Source organism: Rattus norvegicus, chromosome 7 (genome assembly GCF_036323735.1).
Source record: "Rattus norvegicus strain BN/NHsdMcwi chromosome 7, GRCr8, whole genome shotgun sequence".
Taxonomy (NCBI): Eukaryota; Metazoa; Chordata; class Mammalia; order Rodentia; family Muridae; genus Rattus; species Rattus norvegicus.
The window spans coordinates 31,391,879-31,412,390 of NC_086025.1; the positions used below are offsets into that span (position 1 = coordinate 31,391,879).

General features: G+C 45.7%; 1 protein-coding gene across 5 annotated transcripts in view; it reads right to left on the reverse strand.

Annotated features, from left to right (window-relative positions):
• The window catches only part of Plxnc1 (plexin C1), a 153,846-nt gene that overhangs the window by 114,901 nt on the left and 18,433 nt on the right, over positions 1-20,512 (reverse strand). For all 5 annotated transcript variants that reach the window (XR_005486861.2, NM_001426988.1, XM_039080100.2 and 2 more), the window contains exons 2-4: positions 16,337-16,477; positions 4,976-5,110; positions 941-1,041 (exon numbers count right to left, since the gene is read on the reverse strand). Coding sequence is in view for 4 of the 5 variants with exons in the window: in NM_001426988.1 (NP_001413917.1) it covers positions 941-1,041; positions 4,976-5,110; positions 16,337-16,477 (377 nt within the window). In the remaining variant the exon portion in view is untranslated. The remainder of the gene's footprint in view (positions 1-940; positions 1,042-4,975; positions 5,111-16,336; positions 16,478-20,512) is intronic.

The following is a 20,512-nucleotide window of genomic DNA, read 5'->3' on the forward strand; positions in this document are numbered from 1 at the left end:
CCATATTTTTAGTTTGTTTCCGAGCCTCCCCCTTACATCATAATCGCCCTCTCTCCATTCACACTCCCTGCCCCCCCTCAGGAGCGTTCTAATTCGCCCTTCCTTCCCCAACTGTCCCTTCACTCTGCTCTCAGCCTCTCCCTACCTGCTCTGCTGTTTTTATTTTTATTTTAAAATCCACGTTCACCTTTAAAAAACAGAAAGTACCAATCTGACAGCCATTGCTATGTGGCTTGGGTCCCCCCCCCCCCTCATTCCTGCCTGAGCTGCTCTTTCCTACTTGCTTCTGTAGCGAAAGCTGGAGTACTGGGTTACCATGGCAACAGTGAATCCAACCAGGCTGGTCCCAGCGATGCTAAGAACTGCCATGGAGAGGAAGCCGCTACAAGTCGCCCTTGAGCCTAGATGGGTCGCACACATCGTAATTCAAGACCAAGCTGGGCAGATTCTGCCTGGAGACTGAGATTGTACATCAGGCCCAGGGCTATATGGTGTACAAGAAGACAATGCCATCAATAATACGGCTTCCGGCGAGCGAGCAGAACACACGGCGTGATGAGGATTCATTTGAGAACGTTCAAACGTGGCTATTCTTTTTATCGTCTCCAAGGGCGAACCTTTTGCCTCTCTCTGAAGTCTTGGCGAACTTGGTAGGAAATAAAGAGCAAACCCGGCAGCACTAGCCTCTCCTGTTCTCAAGCTACGTCCCCGCCTTCTCCCCCCACCTCCCCCCCAGATCGGGTAGCCCTGTGTGGCCTGGGTCAAATGACTTGACGATACTGACATGGCAAGAACCATCTTTAAGAATGAGTTATGGTTACACCGTGCGTGTCACTCCCGGAGACCCACAGTGTGGGTCATTAAAAGTAGGGCAACAAGTGTTGGGCCACATGACACTTTCTGGAAACCGTGAGTTGGTGAGAAAAGGTTTAGGAAATACCTTTGTAGCGGGAGGCACCAGCCACAGTGGGGGTCTGCCGCTGCTAAGCACTGGAAACAGGATTTACGTTTACTGCAGTTTGCAACTTGAATTCTTCTCACCTGAAAAGGAGGAGGGCATCAGCTCAGAGGGAATCACAAGCAACACTGGGGGTCCGGGGAAAAGGCGGGGGCTTGGGGGAACGAGGGAGCAGGCAACACAAAGTGTATTTGTCAGTTTGAGCCCTGAATGTCTCCACAGAGGCGGCATCCGACGCAGGTCCCGAGTTCCAGGCTGTGATGCAGCTAGGAAGCTCCAACACTTGATCTTAGCCAAAAGGCCGAGAAGCGATGCTAGGAAGCTCCTGAAAAGTACAGAAGGTTATCCCGCTTCGCCCCAGTGAAGCCTGAACCCACAAATCCAACCAAGAACAGATCGAAACCATTTGAAGAAAACATATTGTGCCTATATGTGCACGGTGCATTTTCAATCTTCTCCTTCCCTAAGCAATACAACAGGGTGATTTATATCTTTATCATTGTATCGTATTATAGGCAACTAATTGTAACTAACCTAGAGCTAATTCAATGTACGTGGGAGGATGCATACAGGTTAGATGCAAATTTTTGAGGGTTTTGTGGAACCAATCCCCAGAAAAATACCAAGAGACAATTGTATCCCCTGACTCCCCTGCTCTCTGAGACTCTTCCCAGGCCTGGGGGTGGCGTCTAGGAGTGCATTTTACTAAGAGCCTTCCCAGGTGCGTCTTCCCATAGTCAGGTTTCTGATCTGTGGATAATTACTTCCATAGGGATCACGGAGCCAGGTCACCTCGCTTTCATACAGGGACAGTCAGTATAATCAGTGGCGTTATGGAAATGAGCATCTGGGTGTAGGCAGTAGTTCTGCCCCAGAACCATCAGCACGAATCCAGCCAGGGATGCGGAAATGAAGTGGTGTTAGGGTACTACCATCACTCCAGTGCCTGGCTCAATGACTCACACCCATCCCATCAGGGTTGCAAGTAAAAGAAGCCTGAGGAGACAGGGTGTAGTTTAGTACCCAAGGAGCTGGGTTCAATTCTCAGCACTACAAAGAGGGGGGATTAAAACCATTTCCTATCTTGAGAATGTCTTTCCCACTTTTCCATTTGTCAGTCTGTGGTACTGGGAAGGTCCTGGAAGTTAGCAGAGGCAGAAAGTTTGGAGTGCCCAAGTGTTGCCTGGCACATCTCCTGAAGGCAACTTTACCTAGCAGGCAGTAAGAAAACTTGCAGAACTCATTATCCTGGGAAGCTGTGCATGCTGGGAAGTATGCGTAGAGAAATGGAGAATTCGAGGAGTTTGTGGTGAAAACAGGGCATATCTGAGGAGGGTCCTTCAATCCCAGGTTGACCTCATGCAGAATCACTGGGCCCTCTCGTTTCGGTCCTCTGTGCCGCTGACAGTTGCAGCCGGAATTAACGAGAATGTGGATATTTATTTCCTCATAGCTCACAAAACATCTTCCCGGTTCTGAGGGATTTTATTAAGTGTCACGTAATCTCTCTAACCTTGTTTCCTCGCCTGTAAAGACAGCACTGGTACAACCAACTTCGCAGGGTTATTACAGGCGTAGTCTGAAGCATACTAAATAATTTGTGTCATAAGCACTAGCTATTGCTATTATGGGAGAAAATGGTGCTATGGTCCAGCAAACTTGAACAGTAAGTTTCCTTAGCACAGGATTGTGTGAGCCTTTGAGTCTGACCAGCACCATAACACTGTAGAGACATTAATAACAATGGACCAAAGGAGCTTCTCTTGCTGAGAACCTTCAGGAGAATACTAGTCTCTAGAATATTCTTCAAGAAGGACCGTTTAACATATTTAAGCACAAACATTACTCTATGGAAAAGATAAAATACTATAATTATTACATTAGACCTGCTTCCCAATTAATACACCGTGGAACTATTTCTCATCAGTACATATATCTGCATATGATTATGTTTAATGGGTACATATTAATATCACTTTATGGATTTCCTACGGCCTTTAAAATAAATACTATCTTCCTAGAATCTAGGAAGGACATTCCTTGCATTTGGACTTTTGGGGGATCGTACTTGTATAACCACAGTCAACTGCAGGTTTGTATTTTCAGTCTTTTTCTGGAGACAGGGTCTCACTATGTGGTCCAAGCTTTAATTTGTCATCCCCCTGCCTCTGCCTACTAAGTACAAGAATTACAAGGGTATCCCGCCATAGTTGGCTAATCAATAGAACCTTTTGCAATTATGCTAAAGTAAAGAATATAGAGACAATAGGTTTTGACACCCTCCCCCCTTGATAACTGTCCCTAAGGTCTTCGGGCTGTAAGTCATTAGGAGCTGGACATCTTTACTTTCTAGGAAGTGAAGATCTATGAATCACTGGTGCATTGACAGTTGTCTACAGCCCACAGCACCGGGTCTTCAGCCCACAGCACTGGGTTTCAGAGTTCTACAAATATCTTTGTGCGTAGTGACGGGAATTTATGAGTTCTGTGCAGCATTTCAAAAAAAACAAAATGGGAGGAAATATGCACAGATCAAGCCAGACTTCCAGTAGCTTTGCTTTGGGGGCTTGGAATCTTATCAGCTTTGCTTGGTAGCACAGTCAGTCAGTACCCTGGCTGGCAGTTTTGAGATGTCCTTGATAAATGAAGCCTGGGAATGGGAATGGTTACTTAATAAACAGAGTGTGTTGGACAGACAAAAGTCTTTTAGATATGGGATCCCAAGGAAGAGGCATAACACAGAGTGCTTGAATGTACAAAGCAGGCCTGCACAGAAGGCTGTGTAAAGCGGAAAAAGCTATGGGAGGGTTGGATGTGGCCATCTTAATGTGATCACTGCACATAGCCAACTTTTCAAACTGCGAGGAGTAATGTGGCCTTTCTAAGAATACTCAATACAGTTGCCCCTACCCTGGGACTCAAAAGGCAAACACATGCAGGACAGACATTGCTTTCCTCCTGAGGGTGGCTGAAAGAGAAGAAGTGACAAATAGGGGAAGGGGAAGGACCTCTGTGACATCCATTGCACAATGATCTAAGCCCCAAATACCTTCTTCATACTTAGTGTGTTCGGAGAATCATGGATCAAAACGACCAGGCCAGTATAAAGCACAGGCTCTAGAATTAGGGCAGAGTTTGAGGTCTAACTCTCTTAAAGATGATATGTACAGATATATTATATATGTGTCTATACATTATACATGTATATACAGACACATTATAGATATACACATCATATATACATACACACACACACACACACACACACATGTATTTCCTGGAACTACTTAACTTTTGCAGTCTTGGACTTTTCATGTATAAGTGGAATAATAATTTCATTAACATATTTCATTAGTATCCTTTATTACATACAGGTGTACACACATGTACACAACTCATTACACACACACAGAGACTCTACAAGGCACAAGGACTCCCACTTTGTAAGAACTCAGGAAAAAACAGTTTCCTTTTCTTAAGGATAAAGAAAATGTTGAAAAGGTATTGTTTTCATTTCAGTAGTCAGTACCAAGAAAAACTGAGACATTCAGATAAATTAAGAGTGTGCAGGGTAGGGTGAGTGACATATACTCCTCGGTTCATGAATATGTATGAGGCTGTGGCCTGGTATTAACCCCACGTCCCAAAGCCAGTCCCATTGGGCATACTCATAAATGCATCTAAACGCTCAGTGGCCCCACAATAAATGTGTAAATTCAGTTACTTCACTGATTATGCACCCATTTGCAAGCACACACACCCCCCACCCTGAAAAACTGGCACGGGAAATATAGCCAATAATAAAATTGTCTAAATGGGTAATACTTCTTGCTTAGTTACAGATGACAGGCACTATGGGTTTTAATTCTGTGCTCACGGCCCACCATAGGTCTTCTCAAAGCCCGCGGCGGTGTTTAAACCTGGCGGCTCAAAGTAAAAGCTTTGCCACGGCACAGTGACATCTGTGAGATAATTCCTATTCATGAGTCAGAAGCCGGAAGTGGCGTCTTCACCTACCTCCTTCCCAGCCGTTAGGTAGATGTAGGTGTCCTTCACGGGGTGAGGAACGAGCTTGTAGAACACGGGCGTTTCTTCTTTAATTTCATAGATAACCTCTGGGCAATTTGAAGTCAAATTCTCTCCAAGAACAACCTTTATTTTTTTTTTTCAAAAAAGAAAAAAAGAAATATAATTTCTATTAAATATTCTGGATATTAAGACCTGTAGCTTAATCCCAAGGCTACATCCTTTCCTAGTCGTGTGACACCCGCAAGCTCACCCCCAACTCTGAGAAGCCCTCCATTGGGAATTCAGCCAATAATCAAACTCTATAAATAGGTAATATTTCTTGCTTCATATGTGTCTATGTGTGTGTGTGTGTGTGTGTGTGTGTGTGAATTGGGGGTGGAGTAGATGGTAGTCTCATCTATAAATATATACATGGATATATGCATATGTGTATATGGGTAACTGGGTGAGAGTGTATCTCTTAATCAACCTCTCCTAATTCCATCTTCGACAAGATTGACAATACCAAGCACTGCGTGTCTTTTTGGCTAAGAGACAAAGTCACCAAAACTCTCACAGATAGCCACACTTCAATTCAATGTGGAATCTCGTTTCCTAGTTTTCTGACCAGACCTGGCTCTATCAGAAACCTCTTCTTTTTAAGTATCACACTCCAAGAGCGACCTTGAAGCTAAAGGCATCCTGTGTTCAACACCCATTGGCACGGGTTAGTCTGTGGCTCCTCCGTGGCTCTAAGGTCACCCCGACAAGTTCACAGGGATAGACAAGTGCGTGAGTGTTTACATATAAAGCAGTCACAGGTGTGAATCAGTATTCTGAGGCTTGGCAACTAAACACCTGAGTGTCATTCATCTCAGGTCAATAAACATTTACTGATTGCCCGTATACTGTTTGGGGCTCAGAAAAATGGCGGAGAACACAATGTTGGGTTATGGGGTGGAGCGGGGGCAGGGAACAGACCAGGGAAAGAAATCCTGCCCGCATGAACTCTACACGCATGGGGTGGAAATGGTAGCCTCATCTATAAACGTGAACTAATGATCGTATAGTGTGGCTAACTGACGAGATGCTGAAGTGGAAAAGGAGAATCCGGGCTCATGGTGGGTCTTTAAAGAGAGTGACACCCACTATAGTCATTTAGGTACCTGGTGATAGGTGAGGGGTTTTGCTTGTTTGTTTAAATTTATTCATTTTAGTGTGTCTGGGTGTTTTCTCCATGGATGTCTGGGCACCATAGGTATGCCAGAAGTAAGCATTGGATCCCTTAAGGCTAGAGTTGCTGACGGCTGTGAGTCACCACACGGATGCTGGGAACTGAACCCATGTCCTCTGGAAGAGCAACAGGTGCTCTTAACCAGGGAGCCATCTGGCCAGCCTGAAATCTGTTTTGTTTTAAGAGTCCCAGTCAGTGCAGAGTCCCTGAAGTCTTAGGAGGCCAACGTGACAGGAGCAGCTGAGTGAGTGATCACAGGGTGGCACAGGTTCTGTGGCCTGTGGGTCCTGCCGTCTACTCTGGAGGGAGAGAAGAAGCCATTGAGGCTTTGAACAGATGACTGACAAGACAAAGAGGGAGGGTTCATGTGCTCAGGTCAGATGAGAAACTATCGGCACCTTGGAGACTTGGGACAGGGACCTGGGTTAGACCTGGCTTTACATTTAAGTGGCTGTGTCCCTTTGAACTTGCACTCAACCATCCAGACTGCCCTTTTCTTGTCTATAAACCGGGACTGCTGTGTAGGCTCTGTTAACACCTGAATAAAGAGCATGAGATCCTTAACTCGTAAGCAGTATCCAATGCACGACAACCTGTGGCTAGATTCCAAGTCCCCTTTGGGTAGGGGGCCATCTTTAAAAAGTGCTGGCATTGACATTTTCGTCAGGTGGAAGACATCTAGATAGACAATCTGAATTTACAGGTTTAATAAAGGTTTTTAATTATTTTTCTGTGCCCTGGGGACAGGGTGAAGGTATGGGTATGTGAGTATGGAGGTCAAAGGTCAACTTGCAAGCTATGGTTCTCCTCTTCCACTACCTGGGTCCCAGGTTTGAACTTTGGTTGTCGGGCTTGGCAGAAAGCCCCCTTAGCTCCTGAGCTATCTCATAGGCCCAGTGTCCACATGTCTGCTATGGTGGGCACTAGTCCTATGGAGTCTATGTCTTGGAAAGAAACAGAAAGAGACGCCCAAGATTCTTTGTGGGCAAAGCTACGCTCACATATCTGCTGAGCAGTGGCATCCCTACCCCAGCATACCTTCATGGCACCCCTACCCCAGCATACCTTCATGGCACCCCTACCCCAGCATACCTTCATGGTACCTTGGCATTTGTTATTGCATTGCCAGCTCTTTATCAGTTCAGCACAGGGGGCAGTGCTTCGTACCCATTACCCCCTGACACTGGCTTTGCCCTGTGACTTCATACCAGCATCTGCTTAATCAATGCCCAGCAGATTTGGTGCACCTATCCTTACGAGACTACTAGGCAAAGCCTGCGGAGGATCAGTCAAAGTCAATCTCGCTGACCATATACATTAGATATGACTTTTGAAAAATCCCCCTTTAGAGCCAGGCTGTGGTGGCACGCACCTTTAATCCCAGCACTCGGGAGACAGAGGCAGACGGATCTCTTTGAGGTCGAGCCTGGTCTATAGAGTGAATTCCAGGACAGTCTGGACAGACAGAGAAACCCTGTCTGGGAAAAAAAAAATCCCCCTTTAAAATAGCAAAGGTACGTTCCTGGACCCAAGGGGGCAAGTAGGTGCTGAGCCGGTAAGTGGTAAGCTCGCCAAGACTTGCTAACTCGTGACCAACTCATAAGTTACACTATGACTTAGCTCAGAATTAAACGGCTTCTAGAAGGGGATAGTTTAGAAGGAAAGAGAGAAGGCTACTTAAACAATGAAAAGATCGACAGGATTCTCAAGGAAGCCCCAAGAAGAGTGGCTGCTTCCGTCCTGCTTCCGGAAGTTATCCCGACAAGCTTCCTCCCTCAGGAGAGCTCTCTGACCCCGCATTCAGAACTCAACCTTCAACCTGGACCCAGCCGAATCTCCACTGCTAACTTCCATGAAGCCCCGGAAGCAAAAGTCACAGAACAAGCTTAAAGGACACCGGAAACAAACAGGCAAACCCACAATGAAAGACACTTGAAGACCCTAGAACTTGGCTTTTCAGTAAGCCAGTGGGAGAGAGAGAATTAAGTGGGAGGGGTGCCTGAGGCCAGAGGCACCCAGATGCGCTCCAGACACCGATTTGAACCAAATAATTTTAAGTGTATTTTTAATCAATTGTGAAGTTTCAGCTGTATTCAGTAGCTAATCCTAAGAAATTCCAGATAATTTTGTTAACTGTGATAATGACATTATAGTCACAGTTGGGGACACGATAATAATTTCTCAGAGAGGCATAATGAAATATCTTGGGGTAAATGTCATAGCGTCTGAAATTTGCTTTAAAATAAGAAGAGACATAAAATAATTTAGAAAAACACCATCACTCATCCATGTTTGGGGCGTCAGGAGCTGCCTATAAGCCGTTACAGGGTCTTACACACTTGCAGTGCCGCTGGGAAGAGAGGAGGGATGTGACAGGATCTGTTTACTTGACGCCTTGAAGATGAGGCACCAGCATCCTTGAGCAAACCAAATGAGGGCAGGGAAGCCTTTAGTTAAAACACGGATGTTTCCAGGTACACCTTGCCAGGACCTACCAACAATTTCCTAAACAGGCTCCTTGGCACGGCATGCCCAACCGTAGATTCTGGGTGTGAATGGGCGTGCGTCAGGGATGCTGGAATTAAGATCCCTCTGGAAGACAATCTAGAATCTGAAATGAAAATTATAAAGCATGTATTCTTGGGCCCAGAAGCCTTCGTGTGTGTGTGTGTGTGTGTGTGTGTGTGTGTGTGTGTGTACGCACACACACAGATATATTGATGTATAGTCACTGTAACATCCTGTTAAAAGTAAAACTCTGGGGTTGGGGATTTAGCTCAGTGGTAGAGCGCTTGCCTAGCAAGCGCAAGGCCCTGGGTTCGGTCCCCAGCTCCGAAAAAAAAAAAAAAAAAAAGAAAAAAAACTAAAAGTAAAACTCTGGAGCTACCTAAATATCAATAATAGGGGATGATGTGAACAATAGGCTTCTGTAAACAATAGTGTAAAAACAAACAGGGTTACCTGAACAGCAGTGTGAAAAGTGGAGTCCTCTTCAGCCATCAACGTAACTAGAAAGCACTTTTATTGTTCATATAGTTTCTTAACATGTTATAGCAAATGTATGTTCATGTAAACACAACTGTTTCTATATATACATATATTTAATATGTAGTGTGTTCAGTAAAAATAGAGGGGAAAAGACATCACACACACACACACACACACACACACACACACACACACACACACACATCTGCTCTTACTAGAAAGCTAACAGTGAAACTTCTTTCATTAGTTGTACTAGGAAAGGAACCTGAAATGGGAAATTGGGAATGGGTGGATTTCACTCTGTACTGTACTTCCTTGGTTATTTAGGGTTTTAAACAATGTCTATGTATTACCTTTAAAAATAAAGACATAAGGTCAGGCATGGTGGCACACAATATTAATTCCAGTACTAAGCAGGCAGAAACAGGCAGATCTGCTGGAGGTTTAAGGCTAGCTTAGTCTACAGGCCAACCAGGACTACACAGTGGGGACCTTATGTAAAACTAACACACACAACACACACACACACACACACACACACACACACACTCAGCAGGAAGGTAAGGCTTGTCTCTTTGGCTCACCTTTGTGGCTCTTTTGAGATAGTTATGTTACTACTCTGTGATCCTGCTTGGCCTGGAACTCACTCCACAGACCAGGCTGACCTTCAACTCACAAGAGATCCTCCTGCCTCTGCCTCCCAAGTGCTAGGATGAGCACACGCAGCTCTTTTGACTCACTTCTGTACCTGAGTAACCAGAACAGTGCCTGGTGCAGGGGAGGCTTGAGAGAAACTATGTATTAAGTCAAAAGCTAGTCTATTAGCATTCGAGATGGTGGAAAGCTCTTCACGTTCTTCCAGCCAAGGCCTTTGTAAGAAAGCGAATCTTCCCTGATGGAGAATTTCAGTTCATGTCAACAATATTGCTTCTGTTGACATCTTTCTGAAGCCTCGTGGTAGGCTATTAACCAGCCCCGAGATTTCTGCTGCATACGAAAACCTCCCAGCCGCGCGGCTAAAATTAAGCGAGTGGAGATTTCCACAGCAGTCACAGGGCAGCTAGCCCCGTGCTCCACAGTGAGGAAGATGAAGAAGAGAAAATAAACTAAGCAGAACACTTATTTCTTTGTTCCTTTCCTATTGCCGTGAGATGGAAACGGCGGGCTCACGAAACTAGGATGTCATACGGGTCAATGAGGTAATTGTTTATTCTTTCAAAGAAAACGGTTCTTGAGAAACACAGGGAAGGAGACTTAATTCTCTCCCCTGGACGCACAAAACAATTATGTACTGCTGTGCGGTGGGTCTTTGTAGTTAGGAACAATAAAGATAAACGTGAAGAGTAAGGGGAAATCTCTTCTGTTTCCTGTTTACTTTTCAGGACAGGTAGTTAGGGAAGTGCGTGGCCTGAACTCTGAGTTCTAGACTTGCATATCACTTGGAGCTAACTGTCAGGGAGTCCCTGCAGTGTAATGGAGTGACTTTGAAATAAGTTTCATATGACATTCTACACAGCCAACCACAGGGCCTGTTTCCAAGCCTGATACACTCTTCAGTTTCTGCTGTTTGGCCCATTACATTTGCTCAGCCCTACCAGGTCTCTGGGCCTGTCTTAGGTCCTCCCTGTGTCTTTCACATTTTGTGGAAGTACAGTAAAAATATTTCATTTAAGACCTCTCCTCGCATTCAACCTGTCAACCCTAATAGCCAAAGGACGAGAGAGACTCTTCAGGAACTTGTGGTTGAGTTCTGGAAGCATGCTCTGGAACTGACTTGATTTGCTCCGCGGAGTAGAGTATTAACAATACAGTCTGCCAGTGCTGATGAAGCCCTGTGAGAAATACCCTTCTGCTGCATGCATGACATAGCTTCCTGTGCCAGCACCCTACCTCAGCAACCAGGAAATTGGGAAACCCTAGTTCTCCTATCAGGGGGGCCATTCAAACAATGCAAGCTCAGAAGGTTTACTGTTCTTCAAAAGGAGCCTACGTGGGAAAACCTGGGCTCTATTGGCGGTACAGAGGTCCCCACGAGCCACTTGTAGCCCCAAGAAGAGGGATTGAACCCTCAGCTGCTTGAAACTATCCCCAAGTAGGAACAAAGTAAAAACCACAGAAACCATTGCCCCTTCTCAGGAAACCTCAGACACTGGTGTCTCGGGATCAACCCAGTTGCCCCAACACCAAGCAGAAAAGTTCACAGCTCCCTCCAGGCACCTCTGTTAAGCCCTACAGACTGCATTTAAACTGTAAATGCAGTTTTGCCAGAGGATAAAAGCTTAGGCTCTGGGGACAGATTGTTTCCGTTCAAATCACCTTGAACCAGCTGCCTAATGCCCTAAAGCCCCGGGATTTCTCATTGATAAAGTGGGGATGGTCATAGTATTGACTTGTAAGGATTAAATGAATTAACCCATGCTGATGCTGGTTCTGATGGCAGGTGCATAGTAAGAGCCCAGAAACGCTGGCTTTTATTAGTCCTCACCCGCTCCCTCCTTATCTTCTCTGCTGTAAGAAAGGTTAATGGGCACGCATAAAGTTACAAATTTCACATTTCATGCATATTCCTTTATGGCTTATTTTTACCACCTGGAAAAGCTCAAAAACCCTCCCACTTTGCCCTTGAGATAAGGAGAGAGTATTCTACACGCAACGGAGTCAGCTCAAAGAAGTCCAAACCACCCGACAGACTCCACCACAGTTGGAGAAGCAATGCGGCATGTGTTCCTAGGATGGTACACCCCACGTGACACTGCCATGTGGATTTCCAAACACTGAGTTCAGAGTCGGCACACTTTCAGCTGATTTCAGTGGAGAATACTGACAACTTTAAAAAATGATCACATGTAACCGGATTCAGAAAGGAAGCAAAATGGAGAAATGTTGGGGTGCGGGGTATGACTTGCTACATGACCACAAAACACCTGCTGAGAAATCGGTCAGGCAAGACCTCTGAGCTCCACGTTTCTTCCTTTTCCCCATGATTTTACAGAGGCAGGAGGAGGCCAAAAAGGTGCGAGCAAACCATAAAGTCTCTAGGTTTTTCATGGCTCATCATTGAAATTTACATTTGGAGCATGAAATCTTTACCTGTCTTCTTTGGAGCAGGGTGTGTGTGTGTGTGTGTGTGTGTGTGTGTGTGTGTGTCGGTCTGTCTGTCTGTGTGTCTGTCTCTGTGTGTCTGTCTCTCTCTCTGTGTGTCTCTGTGTGTCTCTGTGTGTGTGTCTGTCTCTGTGTGTATGTGTCTGTCTGTCTCTCTCTCTGTGTGTCTGTGCCTCTGTGTGTGTGTGTGTGTGTGTATGTTTGTCTGTCTCTCTGTGTGTGCCTGTCTGTCTCTCTCTCTCTGACTCTGTCTCTCTGTCTCTCTTTCTCTCTGTGTGTGTCTGTCTGTCTCTCTCTCTGTGTATCTGTACCTGTGTCTGTCTGTCTGTTTTTCTGTTTTTCCGTCTGTCTGTGTGTGTGTGTGTGTGTGTGTGTGTGTGTTGGTCTGTCTGTCTGTCTGTCTTTGTGTGTCTGTCTGTCTCTCTCTGTGTGTGTCTCTCTGTGTGTCTGTGTGTGTGTGTCTGTCTCTGTGTGTGTGTGCCTGTCTGTCTCTCTCTGACTCTGTCTCTGTCTCTCTCTCTGTCTTTCTTTCTCTCTGTGTGTGTGTGTCTGTCTGTCTGTCTCTCTCTCTGTGTATCTGTACCTGTGTCTGTCTGTCTGTTTTTCTGTTTTTCCGTCTGTCTGTGTGTGTGTGTGTGTGTGTGTGTGTGTCCATGTGCGTGTGTAAAGATTCTCTATGAAGTGATCCAGTATCTCGGCTCAAGTTCAAATTGTGTTCCCATATAACAGAACACGATAGAGCTATTTAAAAATACTGTTTACAAAGGGTTGGCAGCAATATTTTAATATAAGCCTCTTCCCTCATTAGCTGGAGGAAAAGAAGGACACAAAACTGGATACAGTCTGACCTCAACTATGTAAAAAAAGAACCCAGAATGCTGACAGCAGTTGCCTCTACATGACGCAATTAAGGATCATTTTTATTTTGCCTTCCTCTTATCCCCCGCTACCCTGCAACTCTCTACGTGAGCTTACAGTTCTTTTACAAGCAGGGGGAAAATTATTTAAATAGCTTGAGGTTTAAAATGGCACCAAAATTATATTAAAACTCCATGAGGTTTGCAGAGACGGAAGAAGTCAGGTTTTTACTGGTGGTGATAAAAACAGCAACGGGCTGCCGGTTGCCTGCCTCATATCCAGCCAGGCATATACTACGGTGCCTGGCACGTGTCAAAATGCCTACGCCTCTGATCACTGTGAAACTGATGAGTCAGACTGTGGGTGACGGAGCCTTTCTTCTCCTCCTCCTGCCCTCTGCATCAGGATGGGGCTTGTTTCTTTGGTGCTCATTAATACCTCCAGGAAGAGGCTTAGAAGCCGAGCTTGTGTCTCTCAGTGTTTATCTTCCCTAACAGTTCTGGAGAAAAGTGTGGCAAGAGGGAAGTGAGGCTCTTTTGAATAAAACAATCTGGGGACCCTCTGCGTACTATCCTGCTTTATTTGGGGGGGGGGACTCACCAAGTAATTTCAAAGGCTATACCCAAGAATCTGTACACTGACACAAGAGACAGTGTGAAGGGAATTACTACTGTCCCTAGAGCGTGGGTCTGGGAGGGAGCCTCACCCCTCACAGCCTCCTGCTGTGGGAGGGAACTGTCCAGAGAGACCAAGTATGGGGAGTGATTAATCCTTAAGAAGTAAACACAGGGTCAGGTCAGGGTTTCCCTCAATCATAGGGTCTGCTTCTTCTCTGTAGGAACCTCAACTGTACAGGAACTCCCTCCCAATACCCCTTCCCCTTACTAAGAGCCCCCAAGGGAAGTGCCTGGAAGCTGAGACACAGGCTGCAAGGTGTCCACAGCTGAGAGTTATGGGTCCAGCCTCTGGCCTTGTTCCAGGTTCAAATCCCTGCACTGCCCATTTGTAACCTTGCCCAATCACTCAACAACGCTAGGCCTCCATTCTTCCATCTGTAAAATGGGGCTGGTGAATTATTTAACCCGCAGGAAACACTGTAGAAACGTTAAGCCACAAAACTGAAACAAAATGCATGTCTACCCTTGTTAGCTGAACCCTAAAAAAAATGAGACTACAGATGGGGGTCTCCAAGTGGTACCCCATACAGAACATGAGGACAGCAAGACTTAATCGCAACCGCCTCTCCATTAACAGCATGAAACTGCAGCTTGGGCCCACCCCCATGGCTTCCAGTAAGAGTGAAACTTGGACAGCTGCACACACGAATGGCTGAGCTGAACCCATAGGACAAGGGAAGCCAAGCCATCCCATGGGGCACTATTTATAGGCAAGTGTTCCTTCACCTCTAATTCTTCGTGTGACAGTCTGGTAGGCTCAGCTTGGGGAAACAGTGTTCTTGTCAAAACACTTGTCAAAAACATCCCAAATCTGAAGAGATAATTGGTAAGGAGACCCAGGAAGGATGGATAGAAACATCTTCTGCAGGGTTAATGGGCAGCTCGGCCTGGCCAGGCTAGCATGTCCACAGGCATCCCTGGGTGTCAAGTGTGCAAAGATTGGTGGGTATCTATCTATCTACCTTTCCTTTCCCCAGGAAATGAAACTAGTTCAACGAGAAAGACGATCAATGTATATTTAAGAGGAATGTGTATATAAACAAATTCCCTCCCATATGTTACTGGGTTTCCTCCAAAGGAAACAGACTCAATCAAATGCCTACCCAGCCCTCGGCACTGTGTCAGGCTGAGGGAATTCATGGCCCCCTTTACAGAAGGCTTAAAATCAAGTCGGTAGGACAGACACGAACCCCAGAGGGTAGGTATCAAGACAAGACATCGATAACAAGTCAAGGGATGGTGCTGATAGTGAGTAGCTCAGGGGATGGGGAGAACAAGACACCTTTAGGGGCTTGGACACTGTTAAAGAGAAGGAAAGGTTGGAGCCAAGCACAGAGGACTCAGTAAAGCATACAAAAAGGGGGGAAAATCCATTTCAGGCCATGGGTAGGTATGATCAAAGTGTGGACACAGGACTACATAGCGGCTCATACACAAGCTTGGCTGAAGGGAGGCTGTGGATGCAAAGCCATCAGATGAGGAAAGGATTTTTCTTTTCCTGGCTTGCCTAGCATAATCTCATTTTACAGTTGGAGAAATGGAGGCTAAGAGAGGCTAAACGATCTGCCTAAAGGCACACCTAGCTGAAGAGAGGGACGACTAGGGTGGGTGGGGGTGACAGGGCTGCCAGTATTCAATTAAGAATCTGAGCTGAGGGTCAACTGAGTGGCTGTGGAGAGAGGTGAAGCAGTGTCACCTGTCTAGGGTGACAGACACTGTGGTTCCCAGCCACTGGCTGTTACCAGAGGCCACGGGAGACGCGCAATTCATGCTCGCTAATGACACTGACAAGAGGACCACTGGGTAATTTCGGATGAACCCCTTGGTGGTTCTGATTTGACTTTCTCCTCCTTGCTACTGCCCCTCCCCTTCCAGATGAATTAAAGAAAAAACTCAATTTAACCAGGGTTCAACTATACCATGGGGGGAAAACAGTCCTGTGAGATGCAAGACCAGGGGAGTCTGGAAGAATTTCAGGTCTCTAACCTCTCCCTGGCATGCACAGGTTCAAAGGGCAGAAAACAAACCCCCCTCTGTGGGTGGCGAGTGGGCTGGAAGGAGGGCGCACCTGTTTCTTCTTTTTCTTTTCAAGCCTCTAATCGCTGGTCTCTTTGAAGTTGTGAGAAATAAGGCGCTTTGTACATTTCCAGTGTAAAGGAGAGAGAACTGAAAGGTTAAACGTCTTGGGAAGGTGAGTCAGGGATGGGGTAGGGGCTGGACCTGCATTCATCTCACCCAGCAGCAATGAGTAAGGAAGGGGGCATGGTGTGCCTCCTGCCCAGAGAGCAGGGGGCTGGTGCCTCATGGCAGGCTGAGGGTGTGACGGTGGCAGGAGAGGAAGGTCTACGTACAGATTGCTAAAACGTCCTCCAAGCTTTGTCGGGACAGGGTATTAGCAAAGCGATGTTAGGTAGAGCCTTGCTTGTATTGGACTCAGGAGAGCATGAGGCAGGTACTAAGTGGCCCTTATTAAAACTCGGCATCTAAAGGAAGAAGCACAGAGAAACTGACCTTAAGTAACTGGCCGTCTCCAGTCCCCAAGAACAGAACAATCCTGTTCATCACCACCGTGCCATACACAGACGTCAGGTCAGAGTGGATCAGTGTTGACGATGCGATTGGCTGGACCTGTTCAGGCTGATCCCCTTCTTTCTACACAGAAGGGAACAAATAAGGGAAGAAGAATGATCATTTCTAAACATCCGTACTTCTCTTCACACTGATAAAACGCCACTCACAGACCCTTAGGAAGCCTGCATTTCTAAGCCCCAGATACATTCTCTTCAACGGGATCCTTGGGAACAGCTTTCACACTGGCTTCGCCTGCCCACTCGCCTTGCTTGCCCAAGCCATGGAGAGTGTCCGGCTTCAGTGTATACTCACTTCTGATGGCCAGCGCTGAACTAGCCAGCCACGTCATGTGCCCGACACAACTCCGTTTGAGCTACGAAATAGAACTGTGTTATCGCCGGAGGAGAGGCCATTTCTGCACTGTGGCCAGGGAGGGACTGTACTGTTGGAGGGATTCTATTGTAGTTTGTTTTAGTTAGATAGTCACTTCTGTGACTATAAATGTGAACATGTCCCAGGAGTGACCTCTGACTGTCCTACTAGGCAGCAGGATGCTATCAGTAGAGCGGCAGAGAGGCAGAGAAGGGAGATTCTAAATAGACAAAAGTGCACTGTAAAGCCCAAAGACTACTACAGAAGGCAGATGGGGCTGGGGATGGTGGTCAGACACAGTGACCCAGCTAATGAGGAACAAAGTAGGACTGGACCCTGAGCGGAGGCCTTCAAAGCAGAAGTGAAAAGCACAAAACCCTCAACCCAAACATGTTTAAGTTGCATGAGGCTTTGAGCACGCGGAGTCACATGCTTGTTCCTGCTCAATAAATAAAGCCCCTCTTTAAACCCAGGGCCCAGAGACCATCAAACCAAAACGTCTTTTCCTTTTTGTTTAAAAGGAATGAAGGGCCCCACGCTGCTTCCTGCCTCCAAGTCAGGAAGCTGAGTTTGCTACACAAATCTCTGGAAGATAGGGAGGGAGCTGAGAGAGCACCGTTGCCCACTGCAGCTACTGAACACAGTGTGATAGCTTACTTTATCTGCCAGAGCCCAGTTCCCAACTGTAGACGGCTTTCCAAGGCACATTTAAATTGCAGCCAATAAGAGAGCCAGCAAACTTCAGTGAACATCATAGTGGCTCCTGAGATGGGACTGTTTGGGGAGCGGGGAGGTAGGCATGGGGACTCCAAGACTTATTAACTTCATTATATTATTGCCAACAGTGTTTATGTCTTTCAATTTATGTCCTATTAAATATTCATTATCTTTAAAGCCACCAAGTTTCATTAACATCTAAACTAAATGGATTCATGGTCTAGATTGATTTCTGAAGGCTTTAACGTGCCATCGATATGTCTTGGTTGGTGTTGTTCTGTGAGGAAATGATAAGTTAGGAGGGTAGCTTCCTCTGATATCCCGACACGGTTCAAGGAAGGACTGCCACAGCCCGGAAGAGTGCCTCATTTGCATAAAATGCTATATAGTGAACTCCCTTTGAAGAAGACTTCTGGAACACCCATTAGAGATTCTTTTTTTCCCCGTGAAAAGACATTACATCTCTTGCCATTGGGGTAGTTGAGGAGTTACCCTGTTAAAATTGAAGTTGAGGGAAAAAGATCTCTGTGGGTCTAAGGACTGGAACAATAGACAACTGTTTAGATAAGGAAGCCTCATGATTGTGAGCAGGAAAACAGTTGGATGACCTTTAAACTAAAAGAAAACAAAAACAAAAACCTACCCCACAAACATATCACATATCCTGGCTTAAAATAAAACCAGAATTGTCCAAATGTAAGATCATTTATTGTGTTTACTATTTATTTGAGCATCACAGAGAGGCTAAGTCAGAGAATTGGGCATCATTTCTGAGCTTCTGGAATGTTCTCACGCTGTCATATTTTTAATAGAGTACTACACCTCTTGTCATCTCACAACAACAAAGAGTAAGGGCTATGGATTTACCAAGTGGGATCAGAGTCTTTGGTCTGCTCTGTGGTAGGAACCGAATAGCTGTTTGTATTCCAGTTAGCCATGAACAATGATGGCAGCTTTGGCTGAGGCTGGGGGGGAGATCTTGCTTACCAAGGACTGGTCCAAAATCACATAGGCTGACCAGAAGCTGAACAGGAACAAGAGGAAACTATTCCCAAATTACAATCTTCCCTGTACTGGCATTTTCCTTTGACTTCTGACTTCTTCCCAAAAGATGTGGTTTTCAAATAAGCCTAAGGCTACTAGCACAGCTATGTAATGCAGTCGTTTGTTATTGTCACACTTGAGAGACTGGTGGACTCAGTTCTCACCCACCTGATAACCCTGGTGACTTACTTAATCTGACTGGGAGTTGATTTTCTCTACTGTGTGATAAGGCCAATGCACCTGACTGGTAGGCTAGTTATGAAGATGACATTATAAGTCAGTAGTTCTCAACCTGTGAGTCGGGAACCCTTTGGGGTCAAACAACATTTTTACAGGGGTCACCCAAGACCACTGGAAAACACATTTACATTATGACTCATAAGATTAGCAAAAGTACAGTTATGGAGAAGCAGCAAACATAATTTTAGGGTTGGGGTCACCACAACATGAGAAGCTGTATTAAAGGGTCATGCATGAGCAAGGTTGTTTTAAGTGGTCATATGACTAATACTACCTCACACATGAATATTCTCAGGGTGCTCTATGGTATGCATTTTACCCTCTTCCCTGACAAAGGACAGTTAACCCAATACCTGTGTTGAGCTTGGGCCCTGATATTGTCTAGCTAAGGGACTTTAAAAGTATTGTTTCAGCCCTATAACAAGTGGTTCACAACCTGTGGGTTATGAACCCCTGTGGGGGTCCACATGTCAGATATTTACATTATGATTCATAACAGTAGCAGGATTACAGTTGTGAAGGACCAACTGAATGCTTTTGTGGTTGGCGGTCGGTCACTAGTCCATGAGGAGTTGGGTTAAAGAGTCAGAGCATTAGGAAGGCAGAGAACCACTGCTCTACATCACGGAAGGGTTGGTAGTAACATTTCTTCTCCATAATTGTTATAAGGACTAAATGAGTTAGTTTGGTGAAGTGCCTGACACACAATAGCACACAGGTAAGCTGTGCTTGCTGTCTCAGATGGTTGCTACTACACCGAAGGCAGTTGTTCTTCTAAAATTTCCCTCAGATCATATAACCCAAACTGGACAGAAGCCATAATTGGTCCAGTCAAATGGCATTACCAGACATTTGTCCTCCTATCTCTTACAGAACTGTGGCTGTACATTTCCAGTGCTAGCCAATGAGACTTAAGAAGCTCAGTGGAAAGTTCCTGTATATAGGTTTCCTCACTGATAAAACTCTGAGGTCAAGCTGTTGGCTCTTTCTCATGCCCTCCCTTGGGATACACAAGGCATGAGATATACATCTCATTTAGGAAAAGGAAGACATTTTGCTTCCACTAAATCCAAGATGGTGGATGAAAACCCGCTTGTGGAGATTAGCACAGGAGAAGCCCAACAGACCCCAGGTTCTTGGGGACAGGGTTTTCACTAAGTTAACAACAGTAGCTATCATGGGTTAAACATGGGATTTCCTGGGGGGAAAAACATTGTTTAAGAAATAAGAATCATAATTTGTTGGGTCTGGCAGTGGACCAGCCAGGAGGCCCTTCTATGTAGTAGGAACTCTGTAGCTAATTATGCGACTAGAAGAAAAGAGGAGCAGGGGCTTAGACCCCCCAGAAAGCTCTCCAGCCTGGTCTGGATGAATGGAAATGGATTCTTTTGTGTTGGAAACACACAGAAATGGACAGGTCCCAGTGAATGGAGGAATAAAACCCTCAGAATGCTTTTCTTGCTCTTATTTTAGCAAAGGAAAACAGAAGAAAGAGGGCCCCAGAGAAACCTCCCCACAAACGGAACTTAATACCTAGAGAGTCAAACAGAAAAGGGGGGGAAATTGTGCAGGCGGCCCCCTGTGTCCAGAAATTATTCTTCCTCCTTCCTGCCTCTGGCCTATCTTCTATGTTGCCCTTCTCTTCCCTTAGGGTGTAATTGCTAATGTTGCTCTGAGCCCATTCTGCCTAGTTTATTATGTGTAATTTCCCTCCGAGTCCCTGCCTCTGCTTGTTCGTCTAAG